Genomic DNA, 25,580 nt, shown 5'->3' with positions numbered 1-25,580 from the left:
AATACTCAAAGCATGTGTATAGATACCATTTTATTTCAATTAATTTTAGAACACATGGACTTTGCTTTATAGATTAATTTTGTTTGTAATTGGCACAACCTAAAAATAAACACTGCAGAATCACAAGGCTTGTCCCTTTTTATTTTATTTTATTTTTTCAAAAAAACACTGATCTCAAACTCTGCTTGTAATTTATCTACTGTGGAATCAGTAGTGTTGCTTGGAGAAGTCAGGGAGAGGCTGGTCATCACTCTCCACCTGGTCCTGTAATGTATAAGCTTCTGGCATGTTGCCCTATACTTCAGTCTATTTCCTAAATACTTATGATTGATTAGTTGCATCCCATTCTGATACTTTCTCTGTGGGCTTTCCTCAACTTCTCAGGCAAAATTGTGTATTCCATTCACAGTGCTCCCATTGAAGTTGTTCATTTGTGTTCTTATAGCACATAGCATATCACATAACAATTTATTTAATTTGTTTATTTCAATCTTCTCTATTCCCAGCAAATAGCACAGTCTCTGCTATGCATTAGGATTTCTATTCATCTATCCCATGTTTAAAATATAAGTTTTAAATTCAGAGTGCTATATGTTAGATGCTTACATTTCTCATCACTGAAGGGGAATTGGAATTCTTACATTTTACTTTGACAAACTATTCTGTGTACAGTTTGGTTGTCCAATAGACCCAAGAAGTCACATTTGAATTTAATCTCATTAGCTAGAATCCATAATGGGAGTATAAGAATTACTCAACATGTGTTGTTGTCTGCAACAAATGCCACACTAGTACCAATGAGTCATACCTAGTGGAATGGAAAAGACTTCTTCCAAAGCCAATAGTCTGTTAAGGATCATGCTTTGGAGCAAAATATACAGCTGGCACTATCAAACCTTCACTATCTTGCTTCTGACTGTTTGAATTGTTTTTAGGTTTCTGGATTGCATGTGTGTGTGTGTGTGTGTGTGTGTGTGTGTGTGTGGAATCCCAAGTGCTTATTCAAAATTGGACTGCTCTTTCCTGAAGATATTTTTTCTCTTTTAGCTATTAATATGAAGAAAATAACAACTAGTTAGTTACAGTGTCAAGACCCAAGATAGTCATTTCCTTAGGTTAATTTATTACATACCATAGAATGTAGATTCTCCCTATGTTTCCTGTAAGGAATGTTTGGAAAGGTATTTAGCAGCCTGAGGGTATCCCTGCTGGCATATATGTAGAGCTGGGACTCTATCTCCTGTTTGTTGTATTCATTGATATAAAATCCAGTCTTGTCCACATTATGAATATAACTCCTTGGTCTTTTTATCCCCATGAAACCTTAGAAGTTGAGCTAAAACTTTCCATTGTGAAGTTGTTTAGACATTACTAAGTTGTTAATATATTGTTTCTCTTGATATATTTAATTTGCAAAAAAATGTTTCAATCCATAGTAAATCCTCTCACATTTTAACAACTCACCTAAAATGCCACAATTTCCCAAAAATCAGTTCTAGTGTGCTTTATAGCATATGTAACTATTGAGTACCTAGCATGTACATTTTTATACAGTTTGAGGAGGAAAGCATGAGGATTTTCCCTGAATTGAAATTGTGACATTATATACATTGACCAAAGAGAAGGCCACCATTGCAGTCTCAATGGACTCTCAGGGCCTGAAGTCTACTCCCTTTTTCTTCCAGAGTATAGCTGAGAGATGAGAATAAAAAGATGATGCTTAGCTGATGAAGGGACTAGGGACTTTCCTTATTAGATATAGTTTTTGTTTATTTGTTCTTTAGAAACTTGGGAGGGATCTTTTTATGATTTCTGCAAAACTAGAAAGGTACTAGCCAAAATTGCCCTTCACCAGTTATTTATTGGTTAATTAAATCACGTACAATTGTTCTTTATCACCAGTAAGAAGGAAAGAAGTGGGGAAATTAAAAGTAACTTGGATTTGAAATAGCTGGGAAAATCTCATATTTACCACTGCCATTTCAAACTTACTTTCCTGGTGGCTCAGATGGTAAAGAATCTGTCTTCAATGCAGGAGACCCGGGTTCAATCCCCAGGTTGGGAACATCCCCTGGAGAAGGAAATGGCAACCCACTCCAGTATTCTTGCCTGGAGAATTCCATGGACAGAATAGCATGGCAGGCTATTCCATGGGGTCTCAAAGAGTCGGATATAACTGAGTGGCTAACACACACACACTTTTCAAACTCAGTCATAGGAACTAAGAAAATATCAGAGAATTGGGACTATGTATGTTATCCAAAGGACAGAGATTCTGAGAGACCAAAACATTCCCTTATTTTTACTAAGGCTCCTTTATAGTGCTTCACTAAGTGTGAGAAACAGGGTTTTTAATTCAAGCTTAGAGCAGGATCAGCACATCATACCAGAAATGTTTTATAATAAATGCCAAACAATTATTATTGACTATATTTGTGGAGATGAGCCTTGGAAACAGTTCTTAAAGTTTTTAGGACTTTTTGAATTCAAAGAGAAATATGGTAACCACCCTCCTAACCCCACCTGAAAAAAATCATTTAAATGAAAAGTTGTATGTTACATTTTGAAAAACAAATATTATTGGTTACGGAGAATTTAAATGGGAATAAATAGCTATCATCTATCTTCAGAACAATTTTTATTTCATATATACAATGAAATGCAAATCAGTAATCCTGCATAAATGACAAAATTTGCTTAATGCAGATTTTATTTTTCCTAATGTAATTGCATGTTTTATTTCAATACCTTAACTCAGCTAACATAGTCTTTACACATTCATTATATTATATACTTACCTCTAGAAATGTATTTTTTATATGCTTTAAAAATTTTTGCTTACTATAACATTTGAATCATTTCATTTAGTAGTACAGAACACTAAATAGCATGGAAGTAACCCTAATATTTAAGAAATTATGTGTTTCTTATTTTGCTTTATTATCCTTCCATTTAAAAATGTTAGCAAGATGGTACTCACGCTAAAGTAATACAGGAAAACACATGAAGAAGAAGTTGTCTGCTCCCATCTTCTGTTTTCATTCTTCCCCAGTCCCAGGAGAGAACTTTATTAATTGCATGCTTAATCTAAAACTATTTTAGATGAAATATATTGTATTTTAATCTTTGGATAGGAAACATGTTTTGAACATCCCTAATATCATTTTACTCACTGAATTTTAAAATAATGAATCACATCTAAAAATGATAACATAATGTATTTTTATATTCTTATGGCACTTTCTTTATATGTTTGTTTTATAGTAGTCATTATAGTATATGTGGAATTTAAATCTGACTTCACTTATCACATTTAAAATCACACAGATTTTTCCAAGTAAATTTATTACTCTGGTTTTAGGATACTAAAAGGGCTTCCCTTGTGGCTCAGCTGGTAAAGAATCCACCTGCAATGAGGGAGACCTGGGTTCGATCCCTGGGTTGGGAAGATCCCTTGGAGAAGGGAAAGGCCACCCACTCCAGTATTCTGGCCTGGAGAATTCCACGGACTGTATAGTCCATAGGGTCGCAAAGAGTCGGACAGGACTGAGCGACTTTCACTTTCACTTAGGATACTAGACTATTAAGTCCTCAGAATCAGAGATGACTTTTGAAAATCTGCTTAGCCTATATGTCTGTACTGTTGTAACATAAACATCTTCAAATTTTTTAAGTTTAAAATAACCTCAAAACCAAAATAACAAAACAAACAAACCAACAACCAACGCAAACATCAACAGCAACAACAAAATATTTCTTTAAACCTGAGTCACTGCTGGCTATCCTTGTATTTTTCTACCTCCCTTTATAGCCATATCATTAAAGTCTTGTCTTACCTCCTTTCTCAAGCTCTTACTTACCCAAAGAAGTAAATTTTTGGTATTCATCTTAACTCTCTCTGACACAATACTACTGAGATTTTTTTCTCGGAACTATCCCCTCCCTATTCTTCCATGTTACCACCTTCTGTGAATGTCCCTTTTGCCTTTTCTGGTGCTCTATGAATTCTGGACTTAGTTTGCTTTTCTTATCAATTTATATCTCTTACCTGGATAAATTCTTTTGTCTGTGATTTAAAATATCAATCCCATGACTACAAATGTATCTAGCTCCTTAGTGGACTTCTGTCCTGATATCCCATAGATATACTAAATTCATCATGTACAAAAGTAAGTTCACCAACATACACAAAGCGACTCCTCTTTCTATAATTTTTATTTTTGATCTCCTTTTCCTCTATCATTTTAGTCCAAGTTCTCACCACCTTCTAATTGAAATGCTACAATAATCTTCTCTAGGTCTTTCTCCCTTTAGGAAGCCAGGGCTATAAGCCATTCCCCATAGAACTGCCTTAATGGGTTTTTCAAATCTGACTGTATTTTTGACCTTAAAACGCTACAATGGATCTCTAGTGCCTGTGTGATAAAATCTGAATTTCTTAGAACAGTATATAGAGCCACTGGTTATTTTAACTGTGTCAGTCCATATGTGTTTGCATTTTAGGAGTTTCCTTGGCCTGGGATCTCTTTTTCATATATTTTGATTAGCATTGGAATCACTTCTTTGAGTCAGACTAAGGATGACCTACTGCATAAAGTTGTCCCTGACATTATTTTCTTATTGATACTTTAAAATGTACAGACTCCTCATTTTGGCCATCCCAGGCAATTGCGCAAACTTGTATCACACTACAGATTTCATATTCATACATGTACCAGTTTCCCTGTCTATCTCTCCTCTAGACTGCATATTACTTTAGGACAAGGGGCTTATCCTAAAAACCTAAATAACATAGTACCTTGTGTGTCTTTAAGTATTATTGTTGGTAATATTAATTATAATGAATAAATAAACTTACTGACCCTCAATAGCTGTTTATGGAAGGAATAAACCATGAAAGGACAATGTTGGATTATAGGAATTCCTTCACACGTTTTCACTGGAAATTTTATATTTGATTTAAAAAAAAATGCTTTGAACTTATAGAATGAGTCTGCATGGCAATAATGATTACTGTGATTTTTCATAGTAAAAAAATGAATATAGAAAGTGCATTAAAATGAATTTTTAAGGCAAAAAATATCAAATCACAAATTAAATTCTTCCACTGGAAATATTTTAATACCGTTAATTTATAAATAAATTTAACAAGCACTAATTTGTTCTTGGTTATATACACAAATTATATTTAGAGAGTCTAGAAAGAGAAAGCCAGTTAAGTATCACTATTGTCTAAGAACGGCAAAGGGAAGGAAAAAAAAAACTGACTTTATATAAGTAATACTAATGGTTCTCATATTTTCAGTGGTGCCATAAACTTTTTACACTTTAATTTTCACTTCTTTCTAAAATCCAAACATTAATACCAATTTCAGAAAAAAAATCTGATAGAAAATTTCTAAAAAACAAATGTGTTATTAATACTGCCAAGTCATGAAGGAATATTAGAAGTGTTCCTAAATATATTAAATCTCATTAACACATTTTATTATATTTTACATTTTAGATGCTCTTTTCAAAAAAATTTAATATATCTGAAATTGTTATATATCTCACATTCAATGACTACCATAGTTTATTGGTAACATGTAATCTTTTCTTAGAATCATGTAAAATAATGATGTCTCTTACAATCAATGGTGTTTTAATTTGATGAAATACAGTAGAAATTAGATTTGAAACAAAATGAGCATAATTAGATAATAAAAAGTAAAAAAATAAAAATAGATAAATCCATACATTTGACACAAAATATTGATTTATTTGAATATAGCAGTTTGAATCTTTCCACACTCTCTTCTATGAACATAATCACATATTACCATTATTTTTCCTCTAGTAATGATTAAATATATGAAAATATATTAATGCTACACCTTTCTTAACACTCCATATGTTTAGGATTAAAAACTTTCTAAGTTTTTTTTTTCTTTTGAATAATATGAGTTTATTTTAAACACTTTCACCAAGCATTTTTAAAATAACTCATGATGCTTTCAAAATACATGAGATTCAATTGCATTGCAAATTCCATTTTTTTTTTATGAGAATGAGTCTTAATGTAATGAAAATTTGTTTATTTTTTGTTTGTTTTTTATTTATTTTAATTGAAGGCTAATTACAATATTGTGGTGTTTTTGCCATTCTTAAAAATAATTGTGAACTTCTCTATTCATAGACATTTTCAAATTTCCCAGCCAAATTACTGAAAAATATTTTACCAGTTTATCTGAAAATATATAACTGTATGCATGCGGTAGACACCACCAGATTTTGTTGTTTTGTTTATTTTTAATATCTCAGTAATGGAGATAAATGATGCATATGCTGGCCTGTTTTTTTTGTAAAAAAAAATATGAAATTCAATGGGTATCCTAGTTCTACTGAATTCCACACTGTAGCTGTAACTCTTATCACCTGGATTCAGTACACATATCTCTCCTACCCCAATCCAAACAAAGCCACATTCATTGGCATATTATTTTTAACTCAGCAAAGAGTTTAATATTGATAATGCAAATAGATTTATTAATTTGTAGGTTTAAATTTTTAAATGTATTTTATATGAGTGGGACTTATTTTTCATAAAATAAAGGAATCATAATAACCAGAATTTAGACTAGAGATTGCATAGAAAATATTTATATTCTATAAAGAGCATGAGAGACTATTCTCTAAAATATTGTTTTCCCAATATACTGCTAAATTGTGTAATGTTTTCATATTATTAATTTGTATGGTTTAAAGATGATCATTCAGTTAAAATCTGACAGAAGAGATATTATCACCTAATTAATAGTGATTATTTGACATTGATTATTTTGTAGAAAACTCATAATAACAAGATGGCACTAATGGTGAAGAATCTGCCTGCCGATGCAGGAGACACAAGAGATACGGTTTCAGCATCTCTTCAGTATCTTGGAATGGGAAGATCCCCTGGAGTAGAGGAGTTGTCAACCCGCTCCAGTATTCTTGCCTGAAAAATTCCATGGACAGGAGCCTGGAAGGCCACAGTCCTTGGGATCACAGAGTCAGACATGACTGAGCAAATGAGCATGCACATGTGTGTTAACAAATTTAGGCTTTATAAGTTAGTGACATTAGTTATCAAGAACATGTATTCATTCTAGACCAAATAATGGAAAAAGAAAAAAAGGTGCTGAGCTTACATTAAAGTAGGGAAAAGTGTGTTTTCTTCACTTCCACAAAACATTGCAGACTCTGAACTCCAATGCAATAGTTTTCTAACTCAAAATCTCAAAACAAAAATTTTATGAATGTAGTATAGCTCATTCAGTCTCCTCCTCTATTCTTCATCTTCTGCCACCCACTTAGTGACACTCTCCTTTCATACATACCTCAGAAAAAACATTTTCCCCCTATCATACTAGGTAAACAACAGAGACCCTACCTCTAAATTAACATTGTATGCGTGCTCAGTTGCTTCAGTTGTGTCTGACTCTTTGTGACCATATGGACTGTAGCCCACCAGGCTCTCCTCTGTCCGTGGGAATTCTCTAGGCCAGAATACTGGAGTGGATTGCCATGCCCTCCCCTAAGGGAACCTTCTGACCCAAGGATAGAACACGCTTATCTTATGTGTCCCGCATTGGCAGGTGCGTTCTTTACCACAGTCTTCCTCATACTGTATCTTTCAGTTCTCAGAACCTGTCATGGGCCCCTCATAATGTTTTCAGACCCATTCCTTCTGTGTAGGCTATTATTTCTCCCAACCCACCTTCTGCCATCACCCTTAATATACTAATTTCAATTCTTTAGGGAAGTCTTGACTTTACTCAAAAAAAAGTCAGGGCTTCCAACTACCTGTTTTCACATACTGTATGTTTATTTGGATAACTACAAAGTAAACATCTTTCTTTCTGCTAGAAAGTAAATTATATGAGGAGCTGCAACATGCTACCTCCTATGCCCAGTATATAATAAAGATTTCATAAATTTTATCAAATGAATCAATCAGTTTTTCCAAATCGGAACATATTATTATCTGCTTCTAGCCATTTCAAATATTTTAGTGTATGTTACCTACCAATATACTCTGTTAAGCTTGCATTTATTATAGCAAATGTTTCATATATATATATATATATATATATATATATATATATATATGCTTCCCTGATAGCTCAGCAAGTAAAAAATGAGGCACAGGAGAATCAAGTTTGACCCCTGGGTCTGCAAGATCCCTGGAGAAAGAAATAGCTACCACTCCAGTATTACCGTTCATGGAGTTCTCAAGGCAGGAATACTTAAGTGGTTTGCTATTCCCTTCTCCAGCAGACCACATTTTGTCAGAACTCTCCAACATGACCCGTCTGTCTTGAATGGCCTTATATGGCATGGCTCATAGTTTCATTAAGTTAGACAAGGCCGTGACCCATGTAATCAGATTAGTTAGTTTCTGTGATTGCGGTTTTCATTCTTTCTGGCCTCTGATGGATAAGGATAAAAGGCTTGTGAAAGCTTACTGATGGGAGGTACTGGCAGTTGGGCAAACTGGATCTTGTTCTGACCATGGTGGTACCAAGCTCCATAAATCTTTAATCTAGTCTTCTGCTGATGGGTGGGGCTGTGTTTCCTCCCTGAGGTCAAACTATGGTGGGAGTAATGGCTGTAATGGTTCAGTTCAGTTCAGTTCACTCACTCAGTCTTGTCCAACTCTGCAACCCCATGCACTATAGCACGCCAACTCCCAGAGCTTCCTCAAACTCATGTCCATCGAGTCGGTGATGCCATCCAACCATCTCATCCTCTGTCAACCCCTTCTCCTCCTGCCTTCAATCTTTCCCAGCATCAGGGTCTTTTCCAATGAGTCGGTTCTTTACATTAGGTGGACAAAGTATTGGAGCTTCAGCATCAGTCCTTCCAATGAACACTCAGGACTGATATCCTTTAGGATGGACTGGTTAGATCTCCTTGCAGTCCAAGAGATGCTTAAGAGTTGTCTCCAACACTGCAGTTCAAAATCAATTCTTCGGCACTCAGCTTTCTTTAAGGTTCAACTCTCACATCCATACATGACTACTGGAAAAACCATAGCCTTGACTAGACAGACTTTGTTGGCCAAGGAATGTCTCTGCTTTTTAATACACTGTCTAGGTTGGTCACTACTTTTCTTCCAAGGAGGAAGCATCTTTTAATTTCATGGCTGCAGTCACCATCTGCAGTGATTTTGGAGCCCCCTAAAAATAAAGTCTCTCTTCCATTGTTGGTAATGGTGACCTCCTGTTTCCATTGACTATAATGGTGACTTCCTTCAAAAGAACTTATGCCAGCATGTTGTGGCTTCCAGGACTATTGTATTCAGGGCCTCTACCCTGTAGCAGGCCAGTGCTGCCCATGCTTCCACTGGAGACTCTTGGACACACACAGGCAAGTCTGGCTCAATCTCTTGTGGGGTCACTGCTGCTTTCTCCTGGCTCCTGGTGAGCACAAGGGGTTTTTTGTGCCTCTAAGAGTCTGTTTCCCCAGTCCAATGGAAGTTCTGTAATCAAACCCCACTGGCCTTCAAAGTCAAATTCCCTGGGGGTTCTCAGTCCCTTTACCAGATCCCCAGGTTGGGAAATCTGTTGTGGGCCCTAGAACTTTTGCAACAGTGTGAGAACTTCTTTTCTATAATTGTTCTTCAGTTTGTGGGTTGTCTGCTCAACAGCTCTATGGTGGGGCTAATGGTGACCTCCTCCAAGAGGACTTAAGCCACATGCCACACGTTGAAGGTCTGCTGCCAGAGTCCCTGTTCCTGTGGCAGGCCACTGCTGACCCATGCCTCCATAGGAGACACTCAAACACTCAAAGGCAGGTCTTACTCAGTCTCTTGTGTGATCCCTGGGTCCTGGTGCACACAAGATTTTGTTTGTACCCTCCAAGCGTCTCTGGCAGGTATGAGGTTTGATTCTAAACATAATTTCACCCTTCCTTCCATTTTGTTGGGGCTTTTCCTTTGCCCTTGGATGCAAGGTATCATTTTTTGGTGGGATCCAACATTCTCCTGCAGATGATTGTTCAGCAGCTAGTTGCAATTGTGGAGTTCTTGCAGGAGAAGATGAGCACACATCCTTCTACTCTGCCATCTTGTCCATGGAAGAAAGTAGGAAAAACCACTAGGCCGTTCAGGTATGACCTAAATCAAATCCCTTACAATTATACAGTAGAAGTGACAAATAGGTTCAAGGGATTAGATCTGATAGAGTGTCTGAAGAACTATGGGCTGAACAACAGCAACAACCAGCATTCTTGCCTGAATAGATGAGCCTAGCAGACTACAATCCAATGGATTCCAAAGAGCTGGACATGATTTAGTAGCTATTACCTTATATATGTAATTTGTCTTATAGCACCTGACTGAAGCCCTAGCACTGCACTGATGCAATAAAGTCACAGATTTGTTTGTTCAGTGACTGCTGCACATCCATAAAAGTCATTATGATGGGAAATGATGACTATTTTTCAGCTCATCTTTTTTCAACTCAACTTGGATTTTATAGTTTCCCTTACTCAAACTCTTCTTTACTGTGTAGTTGACTTTTTTTGTCTTTTTTAAAAATAACCTTTCCTTCCTAGAATCAAATAGCCATTCTTCTCCTCTCTTAATGTTAGCTGTTCTGCTGCTAGATTCTCTTCTCAGTTAATTGTAATGTTTCTTGAGAATATTCAATAACAGTTTGCCAATAATATGCCTTGTAAAAACGTGCTGTGATAGCTACATCATATATAATGAAAAGTGTCATAGTTTAAGTATTTTTCCTGGACATTCATGAACATTGCAGCCAGGACTATTTATGGGAATTATCCCTGATAATTCAATGTAATGTTGTTTGATTTATTCCTTACACCATCACAGCCACCTGATGCTGGAAAGAACTATAACAGAATTATTTCTTATTAAGTCATTTTCTTCTTTATTTGGACCCTAAAACTGCATCCCTTGGGACTAGAGGTTGTGCTTACAAGTGGAGAAAGCAAAATGTACCAAGGCCTGGAATGTGAGACTGTAGCAAAGGGCCAGTAGCTGAGGATAGGCAAATTACAAGGTCCAGGGGAAGTAATGGTGGGTAATAGCTAAAAAAGGCAAGAGTAACATTATAAATGGCCTTATGTGACATTCTGTGGATTTGATTTGCTGATGGTGAGTATTTGTTAGGCAGAAAGTACAGGATTAGATTTACATTTGGAAAATATCACTGCATTAGCTTAGTACGCAACAGACATAGAAATATGTTCATTGCTAGACTTGAAGTGAAAGTGAAAATCACTCAGTTGTGTCCGATTTTTGAGACCCCCGTGGATTGTCCATGGAATTCTGTAAGCCGGAATATTGGAGTGGGTAGCCTTTCCCTCCTCCAGGGGATCTTCCCAACCCAGGGATTGAACCCCGGTCTCCCGCATTGCAGGCGGATTCTTTACCAGCTGAGCTAGACTTGGGAGATAGTCAAACTGTGCAAAGTTAATTGCTAATTTCAACATTTAATCCTGTGCAATTCCAGTTGGCAAACAAAATCTGTAGCCAAAGTGTGGAAAGAGCTTATACAGGGCAGATGTTATTACTGCATCTAGTGCTAAGAAGCCAATGTTTGGTATATTTTAAATTAAAAGATAAAATCAAAGATGAGATTCCATGTGAAAAGTTTATTAATCTCATAACTTCTGGGTTTTAGCACTGTGGCTAAATAAGTTCCTCCTTTGCTTATTGTTAGTAAAACATTTTATTTTATTAAAACTCATAAAAATTAAATTTGCTTGTTTTTCTGTATACATAGGTAGCACATTCTGAACAGATTTTCATCTTTTTATGTTTAAGACGTTTCTATGATATGAGATCATCATTCCAAGCATTAATAATTATGAATAATGGAATGCAGATTTATAAATTATATGTATTCTGACCACCAGGATATGCCCCAGCCTGCACAAAATAATGCTTTTGATTTTTAATATAATGCCCTTAAATAGTGTGTGCATCAAAGTATAAATTAAAAAGCAATCCAACTCAGTTTATCTGGAATAGACTTAATTTACAACTGCTCTGTGGGATAGTTATTAATAATCCCTCATTTCACACTAAAAAATGATTTTGATCTGAAAGAGAAACTATGTGTTCACCCCTTTAATACCATGGACAATGACAGATAAATAAATCTCATCTCTGATACACACCATTTGTCCAATTTTAGCAAGGAAGCTCAGTTTAATGTCTTCATCTATAAAACTGAAAAAATAAGTTTTACTTTGTAGATTTGTTGCAAAAAATAAATGCAGAATTGGCTTTATGGATGTGAAATCCATGCAGTCCCACAGTAGGGGCTTCATGCTGAGAAGGGCCATGCTTAGTTTAATGTTCTATTGATCTCTAGAAATTCTTAACATGTTTTCAACAAGTACAGTGCATTTCAAGTTTGTTCTGGGCCCACAATTTATAATGAGTCCTGACTAAATGAGAAATGTGCTAATTTAATTCAGATTTTCTTCCTTATATTTCTCTATTCTGGTTTCAGTCCTGATTGTTATTTCACCAAATTTGTAGCTATTTTACAATGGAAATGTCAATGGACATATTAAATAACTAGGAATAGAAAAAAGTTCTGAGAAAAACTGAGGATTATAGCCTGGAGACAAGCCTCTCAGATAACTTAAAGAATTGCTCCAAAGAAGCATGGTTTTTAGCACAGTTTTATATCCTTTCAGAACAAAGAAAAAAAAAATCAAACAAGTCAAGAATACATCATTTCAAGGCTTCAAAAAAAAAACAAAAACCATATCACCATGTGTATAGTGAGTCAGAATGTCATCAGCACCTGTGAAGGGAGTTTTATAAATCAAAGGAGTACCAACATTGGCATCTCAGGAAAGGAGGCATTTAATATTTGTTTTTAACATGGGTATTCTTTACTTCTGGTCATTGTAACTTATTTTTTTAATTATTGAAGCAGATGTGCAATATATCTTTCAGTTCAGTTCAGTTCAGTCGCTCAGTCATGTCTGAGTCTTTGCGACCCCATGAATCGCAGTACGCCAGGCCTCCCTGTCCATCACCATCTCCCGGAGTTCACTCAAACTCATGTCCATCGAGTCAGTTATGCCATCCAGCCATCGCATCCTCTGTCGTCCCCTTCTCCTCCTGCCCCCAATCCCTCCCAGCATCAGAGTCTTTTCCAATGAGTCAACTCTTCGCATGAGGTGGCCAAAGTACTGGAGTTTCAGCTTTAGCATCATTCCTTCCAAAGAAATCCCAGGGCTGATCTTCAGAATGGACTGGTTGGATCTCCTTGCAGTCCAAGGGACTCTCAAGAGTCGTTCAAAAGCATCAATTCTTCGGCACTCAGCTTTCTTCACAGTCCAACTCTCGCATCCATACATGACCACTGGAAAAACCATAGCCTCAATATATCTTTGGTAAACTACAAACAGGCAATATATCTTTGGTAAACTACAAACAGGCTGTTTTAATTGGCATAAAATTCAAGTTAAATCATTAATTAGCTGGAATGATTTCCCTATACTTCAGTATGTAAAAATGTCTTCCATTAGAACCAACTGAAATATTAAAATATGACCAAAGCAGGTTATTTTTTATATAAAAGGAAACTCTCCTTTAAATTATATACTAAAAACCAATGTTTAAATTAGAAGTCACTTAATACCTATTCAAATGTTGAGAACATTACAATAAATTATTAGTGTATTTTGAAGGGTAGCTGAAGTAACCTATCATTTGGCCTTTATTGTGGGTCTTGTGATATGTTCAGTTAACATAATTTTAATATCATAAATAATTCTCCAAAATTAGGAAGAGTCTGTTGGCTTTCAGACCTAAATGCCTTTATATCACACTGGGGCAATATATATATCCAAAACTATTTTTCTTTGTATACAGCATGATGCCACCATTATACTTATACATAAAATATTCATATTGATAGCTTTAATTTATTGAGTTCTTGTGCCCAACTCTTTGTGACCCCATGGACTGTAGCCACCCCAGATTCTTCCATCCCTTGAATTCTCCAGATAAGAACACTAGAGTGGATACCCATCCTCTATTCCAGCATGTCTTCCCAACCCAGGGGTCAAATATGGGTCTTCTTCATTGCAAGCAGATTCCAGTCTGAGCCACCAGGGAAGCCCTTCTTGTATGCCAGTTCTCTGCTAAATGCTCTACATGTATTATTTACATGTAATAGCACACACACAAACATACCTTAAAGAGGGTATTATTATTTCCACTGTAATAATAGCAGTATTGAGGCTTAGAGAGGAAAATAACTTGACAAAACCATATAGATGAAAGATAGAGCTTAATTTTAAAACTAACCTCTGAATATTAAAGCTTTGGCTATAAATGAGTGTTTTCAGTATTTTGCAAGTTGTTACATTTTCAGAACTCCATGAATCTATAACATAATTTAAAAGTATCTGCATTTCCTAATAAATAATCTAACCAATAAACACGTATGTATATTCTGGATCTTCTGTATTATCTGAGAACATTTATCGTACCCCATGAGCATGCCTAGATTCCAGTAAGCTAGTGAGGAGGAAAGCAGGCAAATTTAAAATAGAAATGATCAGGAGCAAGACAAGGATGTCCACTCTTGCCACTTTTATTAAACATAGTTTTGGAAGTCCTAACCATAATAATCAGAGAGGAAAAAGAAATAAAAGGAATCCAAGTTGGAAAAGAAAAAGTAAAACCGTTGTCGTTTGCAGACGGCATGATACTGTATATAGAAAATCCTTAAGATGCTACCAGAACATTATTAGAGCTTATCAATGAATCTGGTAAAGTTGCAGAATGCAAAATTAATACATAGGAATTTCTTGCATTTCTATACACTAACAATCAGCATCAAAAATAATAAAATACCTAGAAATAAACCTATGTAAGGAAGCAAAAGACCTGTTCTCAGGAAACTATAAGATACTGATGAAAGAAATCAGAGATGACAGAAACAGATGGAAGGATATACCATGTTCTTAAACTGGAATAATTAGTACTGTCAAAATGACCATAATATCCAAGGCAATCCATAGATTCAGTGCAATCCCTATCAAGATACCAATGGCATTTTTTGCAGAATTAGAACAGAAAATGTTTACAATTTGTTTGGAAGCACAAGAAACCCAAGTAGCCAAAGCAATCTTGAGAAAGAAAAACAGAGGTGGAGGATTCAGGCTCCCTGATTTCAGAATGTACTACAAGGTGGCAATAATTAAACAGTATGGTACTGGCACAAAAACAGAAATATAGAAAATGGAACAGAGCAGAAAGTCCATAGACAAATGCAAGCTCCTCTGATCACTTAAACTTTGACAAAGAATGAAAGAATATATAATGAAGAAAAGTCACTTCAATAAGTGATGCTGGGAAAGTTGACCGCTACATGTATAAAATAAAGCAAAAATGAAACTAGAACACTCCCTAACACTATACACAAAAGTAAACTCAAAATGGATTAAAGACTAAAATGTAAGACTGGATACTATAAAACTCTTAGAGGAAAACACAGACAGAACACTCTCTGGCATAAATCACAGGAAGATCTTTTTCAATACTCCTCCTAGAGTAGTGAAAATAAAAATATATAAATAAACAAATGTGACCTAATTAAGCTTAAAAGCTCTTGTAGAGCAAAGGAAACCTTAAACAAAACAAGAAAACCCAAATATGATACAAAATATTTGCAAAGGAGGTGACCAACAAGGGATTAATCTTCAAAATACACAAACAGCTCATTCAGCTCAATATCAAAACAAACAACCCAATCAGAAAATGGGTGGGAGGTCTAAATATGCATTTCTCCAAAGAAGAAATACAAAAGACCAAAAAGCACATGAAAAGATGTCCACATCACTAATCATCAGTGAAATGCAATACAAAACTACAATGAGATATCGCCTCACACTAGTCAGAATGACCATCATCAAAAAATCTACAAACAATAAATGCTGGAGAAGTATGGAGAAAAGAGAAACCTCCTACAATGTTGGTGGGACATTGGTACAACTATTATTGATACAACTATTAAGAAGAACACTACGGACGTTCCTTAACAAGAGCTACCATATGATCCTGTAATCCCACTCCTAGGCAAATATCTCAAGAAATCCATAATTTGAAAAGAAACATGCACCCCACTGTTCATTGCAGCACTGTTTACGATAGCCAGGACTTGGAAACAACCTAAGTGTCTATCAGCGGATGAATGGATAGAGAAAATATGATCAGATCAGATCAGTCGCTCAGTCGTGTCTGAGTCTTTGCGACCCCATGAATTGCAGCACGTCAGGCCTCCCTGTCCATCACCAACTCCTGGAGTTCACTCAGACTCACGTCCATTGAGTCAATGATGCCATCCAGCCATCTCCTTCTCTGTCGTCCCCTTCTCCCCCTGCCCCCAATCCCTCCCAGCATCAGAGTCTTTTCCAATGAGTCAACTCTTTGCATGAGGTGGCCAAAGTACTGGAGTTTCAGCTTTAGCATCATTCCTTCCAAAGAAATCCCAGGGCTGATCTCCTTCAGAATGGACTGGTTGGATCTCCTTGCAGTCCAAGGGACTCTCAAGCGTCTTCTCCAACACCACAGTTCAAAAGCATCAGTTCTTCGGCGCTCAGCCTTCTTCACAGTCCAACTTCTCACATCCATACATGACCATAGGAAAAACCATAGCCTTGACTAGACGGACCTTTGTTGGCAAAGTAGTGTCTCTGCTTTTGAATATGCTATCTAGGTTGGTCATAACTTTCCTTCCAAGGAGTAAGCATCTTTTAATTTCATGGCTGCAGTCACCATCTGCAGTGATTTTGGAGCCCAGAAAAATAAAGTCTGACAGTGTTTCCATGATACATATATACAATGGAATATCACTCAGCCATAAAAAGTAATGAAATAATGCCATTTGCAGCAACATGGGTAGACCTAGAGATTATCATACTGAGTAAAGTAATCAGACAGAGAAATGATATTGCTTATATATGGAATCTAAAAAAAAATGATATGGATGAATTTATTTGCAAAAAAGAAATAGAGTCACAGATGTAAAAAATAAATTTATGATTACTGAGGGGAAAGTGAAAGTGAAGTGTAGTGAATGTCTCTCAGTTATGTCCGACTCTTTGCAACCCCATGGACTATACAGTCCATGGTATTCTCCAGGCCAGAATATTTGAGTGGGTAGCCATTCCCTTCTCTAAGGGATCTTCCCGACCCAGGGTTTGAACCCAGGTCTCCCGCATTGCAGGCAGATTCTTTACCAGCTGAGGCACAAGGGAAACATACTGCGGGGGAAAGAGGGTATAAATTAGGAGACTGAGATTAACATATACATATTTCTAACCATTTGTAAAGAATGGTTAGAAGACGCAGTAGTTGCAAGTTCAATCCCTGGGTCAGGAAGATCCCCTGGGGAAGGAAATGGCAACTCACTGCAGTATTCTTTCTGAGACAATCCCATGGAGAGAGGAGCCTCCTGCTGGCTACAGTCCATAGGATCGCAAAGAGTCAGACATGCCTGAGTGACAGTACAGCACAGCAGCATGGGAAAATAATCTAAAACAGAGTGTGTATATATATATATATGATTCACTTTGCTGTACAGCAGAAACTAACACAAAATTTTAAGTCAAGTACACTCCAGTAAAAATTTTTTAAAAATAAAATAGAAATGATTTTTTTCCCACTAAGTGAAAGATGTATTATGTTATGGTGTCCTATACCGATGAGTTTCTCAGTAATTCAGATGATATGAGGTGAGGGCAAATTGAATTATTACACAGCATGATCCTTTGGTTGGTAAGATCTCCTAGAGAAGGGAATGGCAACCCACTCTTGTATTCTTGCCTGGAGATTCTGTGGACAGAGGAGCCTGACAGGCTACAGTCCTTGGGGTCGCAGAATTGGACATGATTGAGCAACTAACACTTCACTTTTCATAGTGTAATTAAAAGCATAGGAATCTCTACAAGTTTGTGCTCTATCAGCTGGTTCCATATTCATGTTGTGAAGGACAATTTAGTTTCAAGGAAACAAAATCTTCTGCTACATAAAATATATACTTTAAATCAATATTGAGAGTCTGTGAAGTTTTTTGTTTTTCTTTTACCTTAAAAGTCGCTTGAAGGAGCTTTACTAGGTGATATGTCATGTGACTAGCTGATTGTTAGCATCACATCACTAGTTTTATTATTTTTTTCCTATGTTGATATTATACTGACTACTCCCTCTTGATCATTTTCAGTTCCTCATTAGCCTTTTCTTCTGCCAGATTATTGTTAATGTTTTAGCATTTAAAAAGTAAAGCAATTCATCATCTTCTACCTTGTTGTGTATTTGTTGTATACTTCCTATGACTCTTCCCATGAAGCATTAATTTAAAAATCTTATTTCTAAAAAGTAATAACCTTGAATAATACGACTCTCCCTGGCCTATGGAATGATAATATGAAGCAAGTTATTACATAAGATAGAAAGCTGAGTTCATTGAATTTCTGTTACCTAAAGAGCATGTTTGGGAATTATAAAGACTCATTTGGTTTTGCAGTATTACTACAATCTTTTTAAAGTAATACATTGAAATTACATTTTAAAAAAATGAGAAATTCAGGGTTCAGGATGGGGAACACATGTATACCTGTGGCGGATTCATTTTGATATTTGGCAAAACTAATACAATTATGTAAAGTTTAAAAAATAAAATTAAATTAAAAAAATAAATAAAAAAATAAAGAAAAAAAAGTGAGAAATTCATAGTTCTCTTTAAGTGGTTAGACACTAAAATTTTGCAAAGTTAGTCCTGGAGAGTTAGCAGTATCATATGCTGATTAGAGAGTGCCTTAATCCATTCTATCTTTGAAACTAGGAAAATTGATAGAATTTCCAAAGATGCCCAAACCTCTGCCATTACTGATTGGTTTGTGGGTTTTATCTATTATATTCATTTTCAAAGACACTGTAGTCTTTATTCTACTTTTTGTTACTGAAGTTCTTGGGTCATAAAAAAAACTGACTAGTGGGAGGAAGAAGGGACAAGTTCAAAAAAAGGTAAAAATGAAAAGATTAAGAATCATTCTAAAAAATTGATCTCTTTACTTTTGTTATAATTTAAAGTAAATAGATTTTAAAATAGTAAATTAGTTAGAGATCTACAAACTTAAAATGCATCCCGAAAATATTTTGTTCTTTTTCTTTTTCCATGCTCTCCCTTCATCCAAGGCCGGAAAATACTGAAACTATTGTGTATTTCTATTTATGTACAAGTGTTCTGTACAAGGGCAGTAGTGTAGTAGTTCCTTCTTCCCATCTATTGTTTGAGAGGGAATGAGTCATCTTCAACACAGAACCATTCTGTACATTTTGTTCATGTTAGACTCTAGTTAAAGTAAAATACATCTACACTTACATACTTTACATTACTTTAAATGATAATGCTTTCTATTAAACTGTGTTTTTTCAATATTCTGTTTTACCTGCAGCTGAATGTGGTGCATCTGCAACAAATAATGAAGGCATTTTGCTCTCTCCAAATTATCCACTGAACTATGAAAACAACCATGAATGCATTTATAGTATTCAGGTTCAAGCAGGAAAGGGAATCAATATTTCAGCCAGAACATTTCATTTAGCACAAGGAGATGTTCTTAAGGTAAGTGAACTCAGAATATTTATATTTTGATCATTTTAATCATTAAGTATTCATTATTGTGTGTATATAATCTGCCATAAGTTTATTCTGCCATTCATAGGTTTAAATTATACATTATTTATCTATGAAACATAATCAACCCATAAATGGTCATTTATTTATTTACATTTTGATGTTTTTTTAAGTAACTTATTTAACTCTGTTGATACAAGGAAAGCTCTATGCCTTTATGACTATAAAAATTTTATAATTTATGAATAAATCAAACTAACAATATCTATACATTATTTAAGAAAAATATACTCTGTCAATAATAAACATTTAAGTAATTTTTTAAATTTATTTTAAAAATTTGAAATGATCACATTTAAAGATATAGTTAAGGTGAATTCCCTGGTGGTCCAGTGGTTAGGACTTGGCACGTTAATTGCTGTGGCCCCAGGTTCTATCCCTGACCAGGTAACTAAGATCGTACAGACTGCATGGTGTGGCCAAAAATTTGTTTGAAAATGGTACAGTAAATATATATTTTCATATTTATTGATCCATGTTTTGCAAATTAAATATTTTGATAAATATAGTTGATATAGATTATTAGAATAACGGTAAATAATTCTATAAAATCACACATAAATATTTTTAAAATGACCACATATATTTTTCTCATTATCAAAATGTCCTTAATCCAGCTAAGAAATTTATGATATTCTATTTTCACAAATCTTAAAAAAAAAAATTGTGATATCCCAGATTGGGGTGGGGGATTTTTACTGAAGTGTTGATTTTAACATTATAAGTTATGTCCTTTTAAAAATAATATTAATTTGGTGATAATTGTTGGTTGTCTAACACAAACAGGTCCGTATGCTTGCATCATTTATGTAGATATGGGAAAGATTTCCTTCAGTACACCTGGATGTATACAATTTTATTATTAATTTAAAGCCATTCTTGTTTTTTGTGCTTTTGCCCTATAGGCAACAAAACTTCACTTTGTATCTAATATCTTCAATTTCTAGCTCATTGTTTGGGTTTTCCTGTTAAAAATAAATTTATTTGCTAAATTGGAGTCAAATTGAGATTAATGGAAACCTTGTACTTAGAAGTAAGCCAGTGCTTTTTCTTTTCTTTTCTTTTTTCCTGGCTAAATATGGAGAAGAAAAAATGTATCAAGACATAGATCAGAAGTATGAGTGTAGCTACTAATCTGTATCACATAAGTAACAATAATAAACATGCATTTATAAGTTAAAAGTCAGGAAATGCTTCCCCCTGTCTACCACAATGCTTCCTAAAATATTTTTCTCCTCTCAATGTTGCTTGAAATTTATATATTAATTTTCCATACTAAATAATGTTTATTACTTGAAAAATCCATTTGGAATAATTGGTGATACCTGTTAAAAAATAGTCCTATATGTTTCTCAGAGTGCTTTCTGTTTAATGTCTTATTGTTTGGAATAAGGTCACATGCATTTGTTATGTGTGTTACCTTGAGGAAGAATGGAATTCAGTAATGAGTGACAGTGTGAGGGGATTTGATGGTGAGAGACAAAGGAAGGCAGGAAAACTCAATGTCAAGCTCTGTAGTGGATTTAATTAAATAGTGATTTTTCTTTCATAAGTGAAAGAATAAAAATATATATTCCCAGAATTTTTTTTTATTTTTATCTTTCTTAGAATAAATATGTTTTCCAAAGTTGAAAAGATTATTTATTAGATATTAACCTGGAAGCGTACCAATTCAATCATCCTCCTACTAATAGTCTAACCTGGGATTTATTCTAAATTATTATTTTAAAATAACTTTGGTAAGTCACTCTATAGAGACAGTCGGGGATGGGCTTTTAAACACTGTCTTCATGGTCTCTCCACCAGTATAAAATGTAAACTGCCTATATGTTATTCTTCTCAGTAATCCCAAGAACAACTATCAGTTCAAAGATACCTACTGGCACAGGCACAGCTAGGCATGCACAAGTAGACAGGGTACTTTGCAGTGGACAAATGATTAATTCTCAGAGATTGGTAAACCCAGAGTCCTCTCAGGATGGAAGGTAATTTGCCTAACTGAAAACTGACTCAACATTCAAAAAACTAGGATCATGGCATCCAGTCCCATCCCTTTTGAGTGTGTAATTTCCTCAGTTCTGTATTGTCACAACAAAAATTTGAAGCAATGGACCAACATTACAGCCCTCAGACAGACCTTGGACGGACAGACCGTCTCACAGCTGTTGGACAGATCAGTGTTACAGATCCATGTCACAGTTCAGTTTTATTTAGAAAATAAAGGAAAATATATCCTCGAGGCATGAAGGCATGCTGACCCAAAAGACAAGAAGAGTAGAGAGAGATCTAAGAGACAGAGAGAGAGCAAGAGAAAGACCGAGAGAGAGTGAGAGAGACAGAGAGAGGGAGCGAGAGACAGAGAGTGAGAGACAGAGAGCAAGAGAAAGACAGAGAGAGAGTGAGAGTGAGAGTGAGAGAGAGACAGAGAGAGCGAGAGACAGAGAGAGACAGAGTGAGAAAGAGACAGAGAGAGCAAGAGAAAGATAGAGAGGAAGAGAGATCTGGCCCTTTGGCTCCTCTTTTTATATATTTTTTCTTCCCCACCCACCAGGCCTGCCCTATGTAAACTGGGCTAGCCAGGAGTGCTGTTTGTTCTACCTGAGGTCCTCACTCTGGTCCTCGGACTTTCCTTTGTTCTACTTTTGCGGGCTTTTCCCTTCCTTGTCTTTTAGCCACCACCATTCTGGACTCCTTTTTCCTATTCTACCTACCTAACAACTTCATGGCAAATAGATGGGGAAACAGTGGAAACAGTGACAGACTTTATTTTCTTGGGCTCCAAAATCACTGCAGATGATGACTGCAGCCATGAAATGAAAAGACATTTGCTCCTTGGGAGAAAAACTATGACCAACCTAGACAGCACATTAAAAAGCAGAGATATTACCTTGCCGACAAAGGCCCTTCTAGTCAAAGCTATGGTTTTTTTCAGTAGTCATGTATTAATGTGAAACCTGGACCATAAGGAAATCTGGACCATATACTGAAGAATTGATGCCTTTGAACTGTGGTTTTGGAGAAGACTGTTGAGAGTCCCTTAGACTGCAAGAAGATCCAACAAGTCCATACTAAAGGAGATCAGTCCTGGGTGTTCATTGAAAGGACTGATGTTGAAGCTGAAACTCTGATACTTTGGACACCTGATGCAAAGAACTGATGCCTTGGAAAAGACCCCGATGCTGGGAAAGATTGAAGGCAGGAGGATAAGGGACAACAGAGAATGAGATGGTTGGATGGCATCACCGACTTGATGGACATGAGTTTTAGGAAGATCTGGGAATTGTTGAAGGACAGGGAAGCCTGGCGTGCCACAGTCCATGGGGTCATAAAGAATCAGACATGACTGAGTGACTGAACTGAACTGAATTGAATCCATCAGAGGCCATCCTCATCCACAGGACTTTCCAGTATTAGATTTAGTAATCACTTCTTTTGCTCCATTCCAACTAGGACATAGGAAGAAATAAGAAAAACAATTAGCCTATTACAGAACCTTTTATCCTTTGACTGAGAGCAAAGAACAAAACAAATAATAAAAAAGTATGTATTTTAATCTATATCTCTATACACACACACACAACTTTCCTTTCTGAGAACCCATCATTTAGGCTGATTCTCATTTACTCACTCACCCACTTTCTCTCTCCCTCCGCCTCCTTATAAACACCTTAGTTATCTGAATATTGATTGGAAGAACTGATGCTGAAGCTGAAACTCCAATACTTTGGCTACCTGATGCGAAGAGCTGACTCATTTGAAAAGACCCTGATGCTGGGAAAGATTGAGGGCAGGAGGAGAAGGGGACGACAGAGGATGAGATGGTTGGATGGCATCATTGACTCAATGGACATGGGTTTGGGTGAACTCCGGGAGTTGGTGATGGACAGGGAGGCCTGGCATGCTGAGGTTCATGGAGTCGCAGAGTCGGACACGACTGAGCAACTGAACTGAACTGATCTGTAACCAAACTAGTTAAGTTTCAGTAGATCTAGGGAAAATTGGTTCAGTTCATCTCCACCTGGGATTAAGGATTTTTATAAAGCTCTCCAGATTTTGTGATGACCAGCAGGTTTGGGAATTATGAATATATCTTTGTTTGGTTATATTACTTTCAGTAGGCAAGAATATTGAACTTCTCAATCCATCACTCAAACTATATAACTTAATTAATTATTTTTAATTAACATTTATAGATGGTGTTTATCATATGTAGGCTTTAAACAGTCAATAGTAAGTTGCTCTGCTTGTCAGCTGAATTGGACAAAATTTGAATACTAATTAGAACTACTATTTATGTTTTTGTTATCACTGTATTTGTTTTTATTTTCAGAAAAAAGCTAAGCATTATGTTTAGATAAAGGAATGTAGCAGGGGGACAAAAGACGATCTCTTTACTATAGTTGGCATTCTGAAGTTTAAAGACTTATTTCTTATGCAGAAATAGAAAGTGAAGTTGAAAGTCGTCTCTGACTCTTTGCAACCCCATGGACTAAACAGCCCATGGAATTCTCTAGGCCAGAATACTGGAGTGGGTAGCCTATCCCTTCTCCAGAAGATCTTCCCAACCCAATAATCAAACCAGGGCCTACTGCATTGCAGGCAGATTCTTTATGAGCTGAGCTACCAGGGAAAATATCTGTATTTGACAACCAAATCACAGAGTGTTATTACTAGGCCTCATAAGACCCTTCCTATTTTCTCATACTGAGGATCACAGAAGTAAAATGATGTGTGACATGCCAGTCAGCTTTGAAGGTAGAGTTTGGACTTCAACAGAACCACAAAGCTAAGGCCCCTGAAAACCTGACCCTTCATTCCACTCCCAACTCCCTCACTGAAGCACACTAGCTCTTATAATTGATTACACATTATGTAACTGTTGTAAAGATATATAAAGATCTGAGTACAAACAAATGTTCTCTTTTGTTACACATTGTCTTTGGAGAGAACATTGTAGATTTGAAATATTTTGAAAAAAATATTTTTTTTTCAAAATTTGAGATCTAACTCAACTCATTACAAAAATTATATAAATTCTTAATCAACCTATAAAACAAATGGCCAAATTGAAAATTCTAATATCCATGAGCAGGAATAATTTGAAGGTTTGAATAATTATGCTCATGTACATGTGTAATTTCTTTCTTTTGATGTTACTTTTTTTGCTCTTGGGTTCAGATTATACCTTATTTGCTAATTCATTAGAGTAATGAGTGGGAATATACTTTCTAATACATATCTTATATCATTAGCAACAACAACAGCTTTGAGTATCCATAAGCAGATAATCACGATGGTGTGATCACTCACCTAGAGCCACATGTCCTGGAATATGAAGTCAAGTGGACCTTAGGAAGCATCACCATGAACAAAGCTAGTGGAGGTGATGGAATTCCAGTTGAGCTATTTCAAATCCTGAAAGATGATTCTGTCAAAGTGCTGCACTCAACATGCCAGCAAACTTAGAAAACTCAGCACTGGCCACTGGACTGGAAAAGTCAGTTTTCATTCCAATCCCAAAGAAAGGCAATGCCAAAGAATGTGCAAACTACCACACAGTTGCACTCATCTCACATGCTAGCAAAGTAATGCTCAAAATTCTCCAAGCCAGGCTTCAGCAATACATGAACTTCCAGATGTGCAAGCTGGATTTAGAAAAGGCAGAGGAACCAGAAGTCAAATTGCCAACATCTCTTCAGTCATTGAAAAAGCAAGAGAGTTCCAGAAAAAAATATATTTCTGCTTTATAGACTTTTCCAAAGCCTTTGACTGTGTGGATCACCACCAACTGTGGAAAATTCTGAAAGAGATGGGAATACCAGACCACCTGACCTGCCTCTTGAGAAACCTGTA

The 25,580-nt window shown here is 35.8% G+C and overlaps 1 protein-coding gene across 2 annotated transcripts in view; it reads left to right on the top strand.

Annotated features, from left to right (window-relative positions):
* Nucleotides 1-25,580, top strand: part of CSMD3 (CUB and Sushi multiple domains 3) — a 1,458,322-nt gene that overhangs the window by 1,026,918 nt on the left and 405,824 nt on the right. For both annotated transcript variants that reach the window (XM_044928635.1, XM_025265188.2), the window contains one exon: nucleotides 19,486-19,655. In XM_044928635.1, coding sequence (XP_044784570.1) covers nucleotides 19,486-19,655 — 170 coding nt within the window. The remainder of the gene's footprint in view (nucleotides 1-19,485; nucleotides 19,656-25,580) is intronic.

The sequence above is a fragment of the Bubalus bubalis genome, chromosome 15 (genome assembly GCF_019923935.1).
Source record: "Bubalus bubalis isolate 160015118507 breed Murrah chromosome 15, NDDB_SH_1, whole genome shotgun sequence".
Taxonomy (NCBI): Eukaryota; Metazoa; Chordata; class Mammalia; order Artiodactyla; family Bovidae; genus Bubalus; species Bubalus bubalis.
The sequence above is the reverse complement of the archived record's forward strand: the minus strand, read 5'-3'. Positions and strand labels throughout refer to the sequence as shown.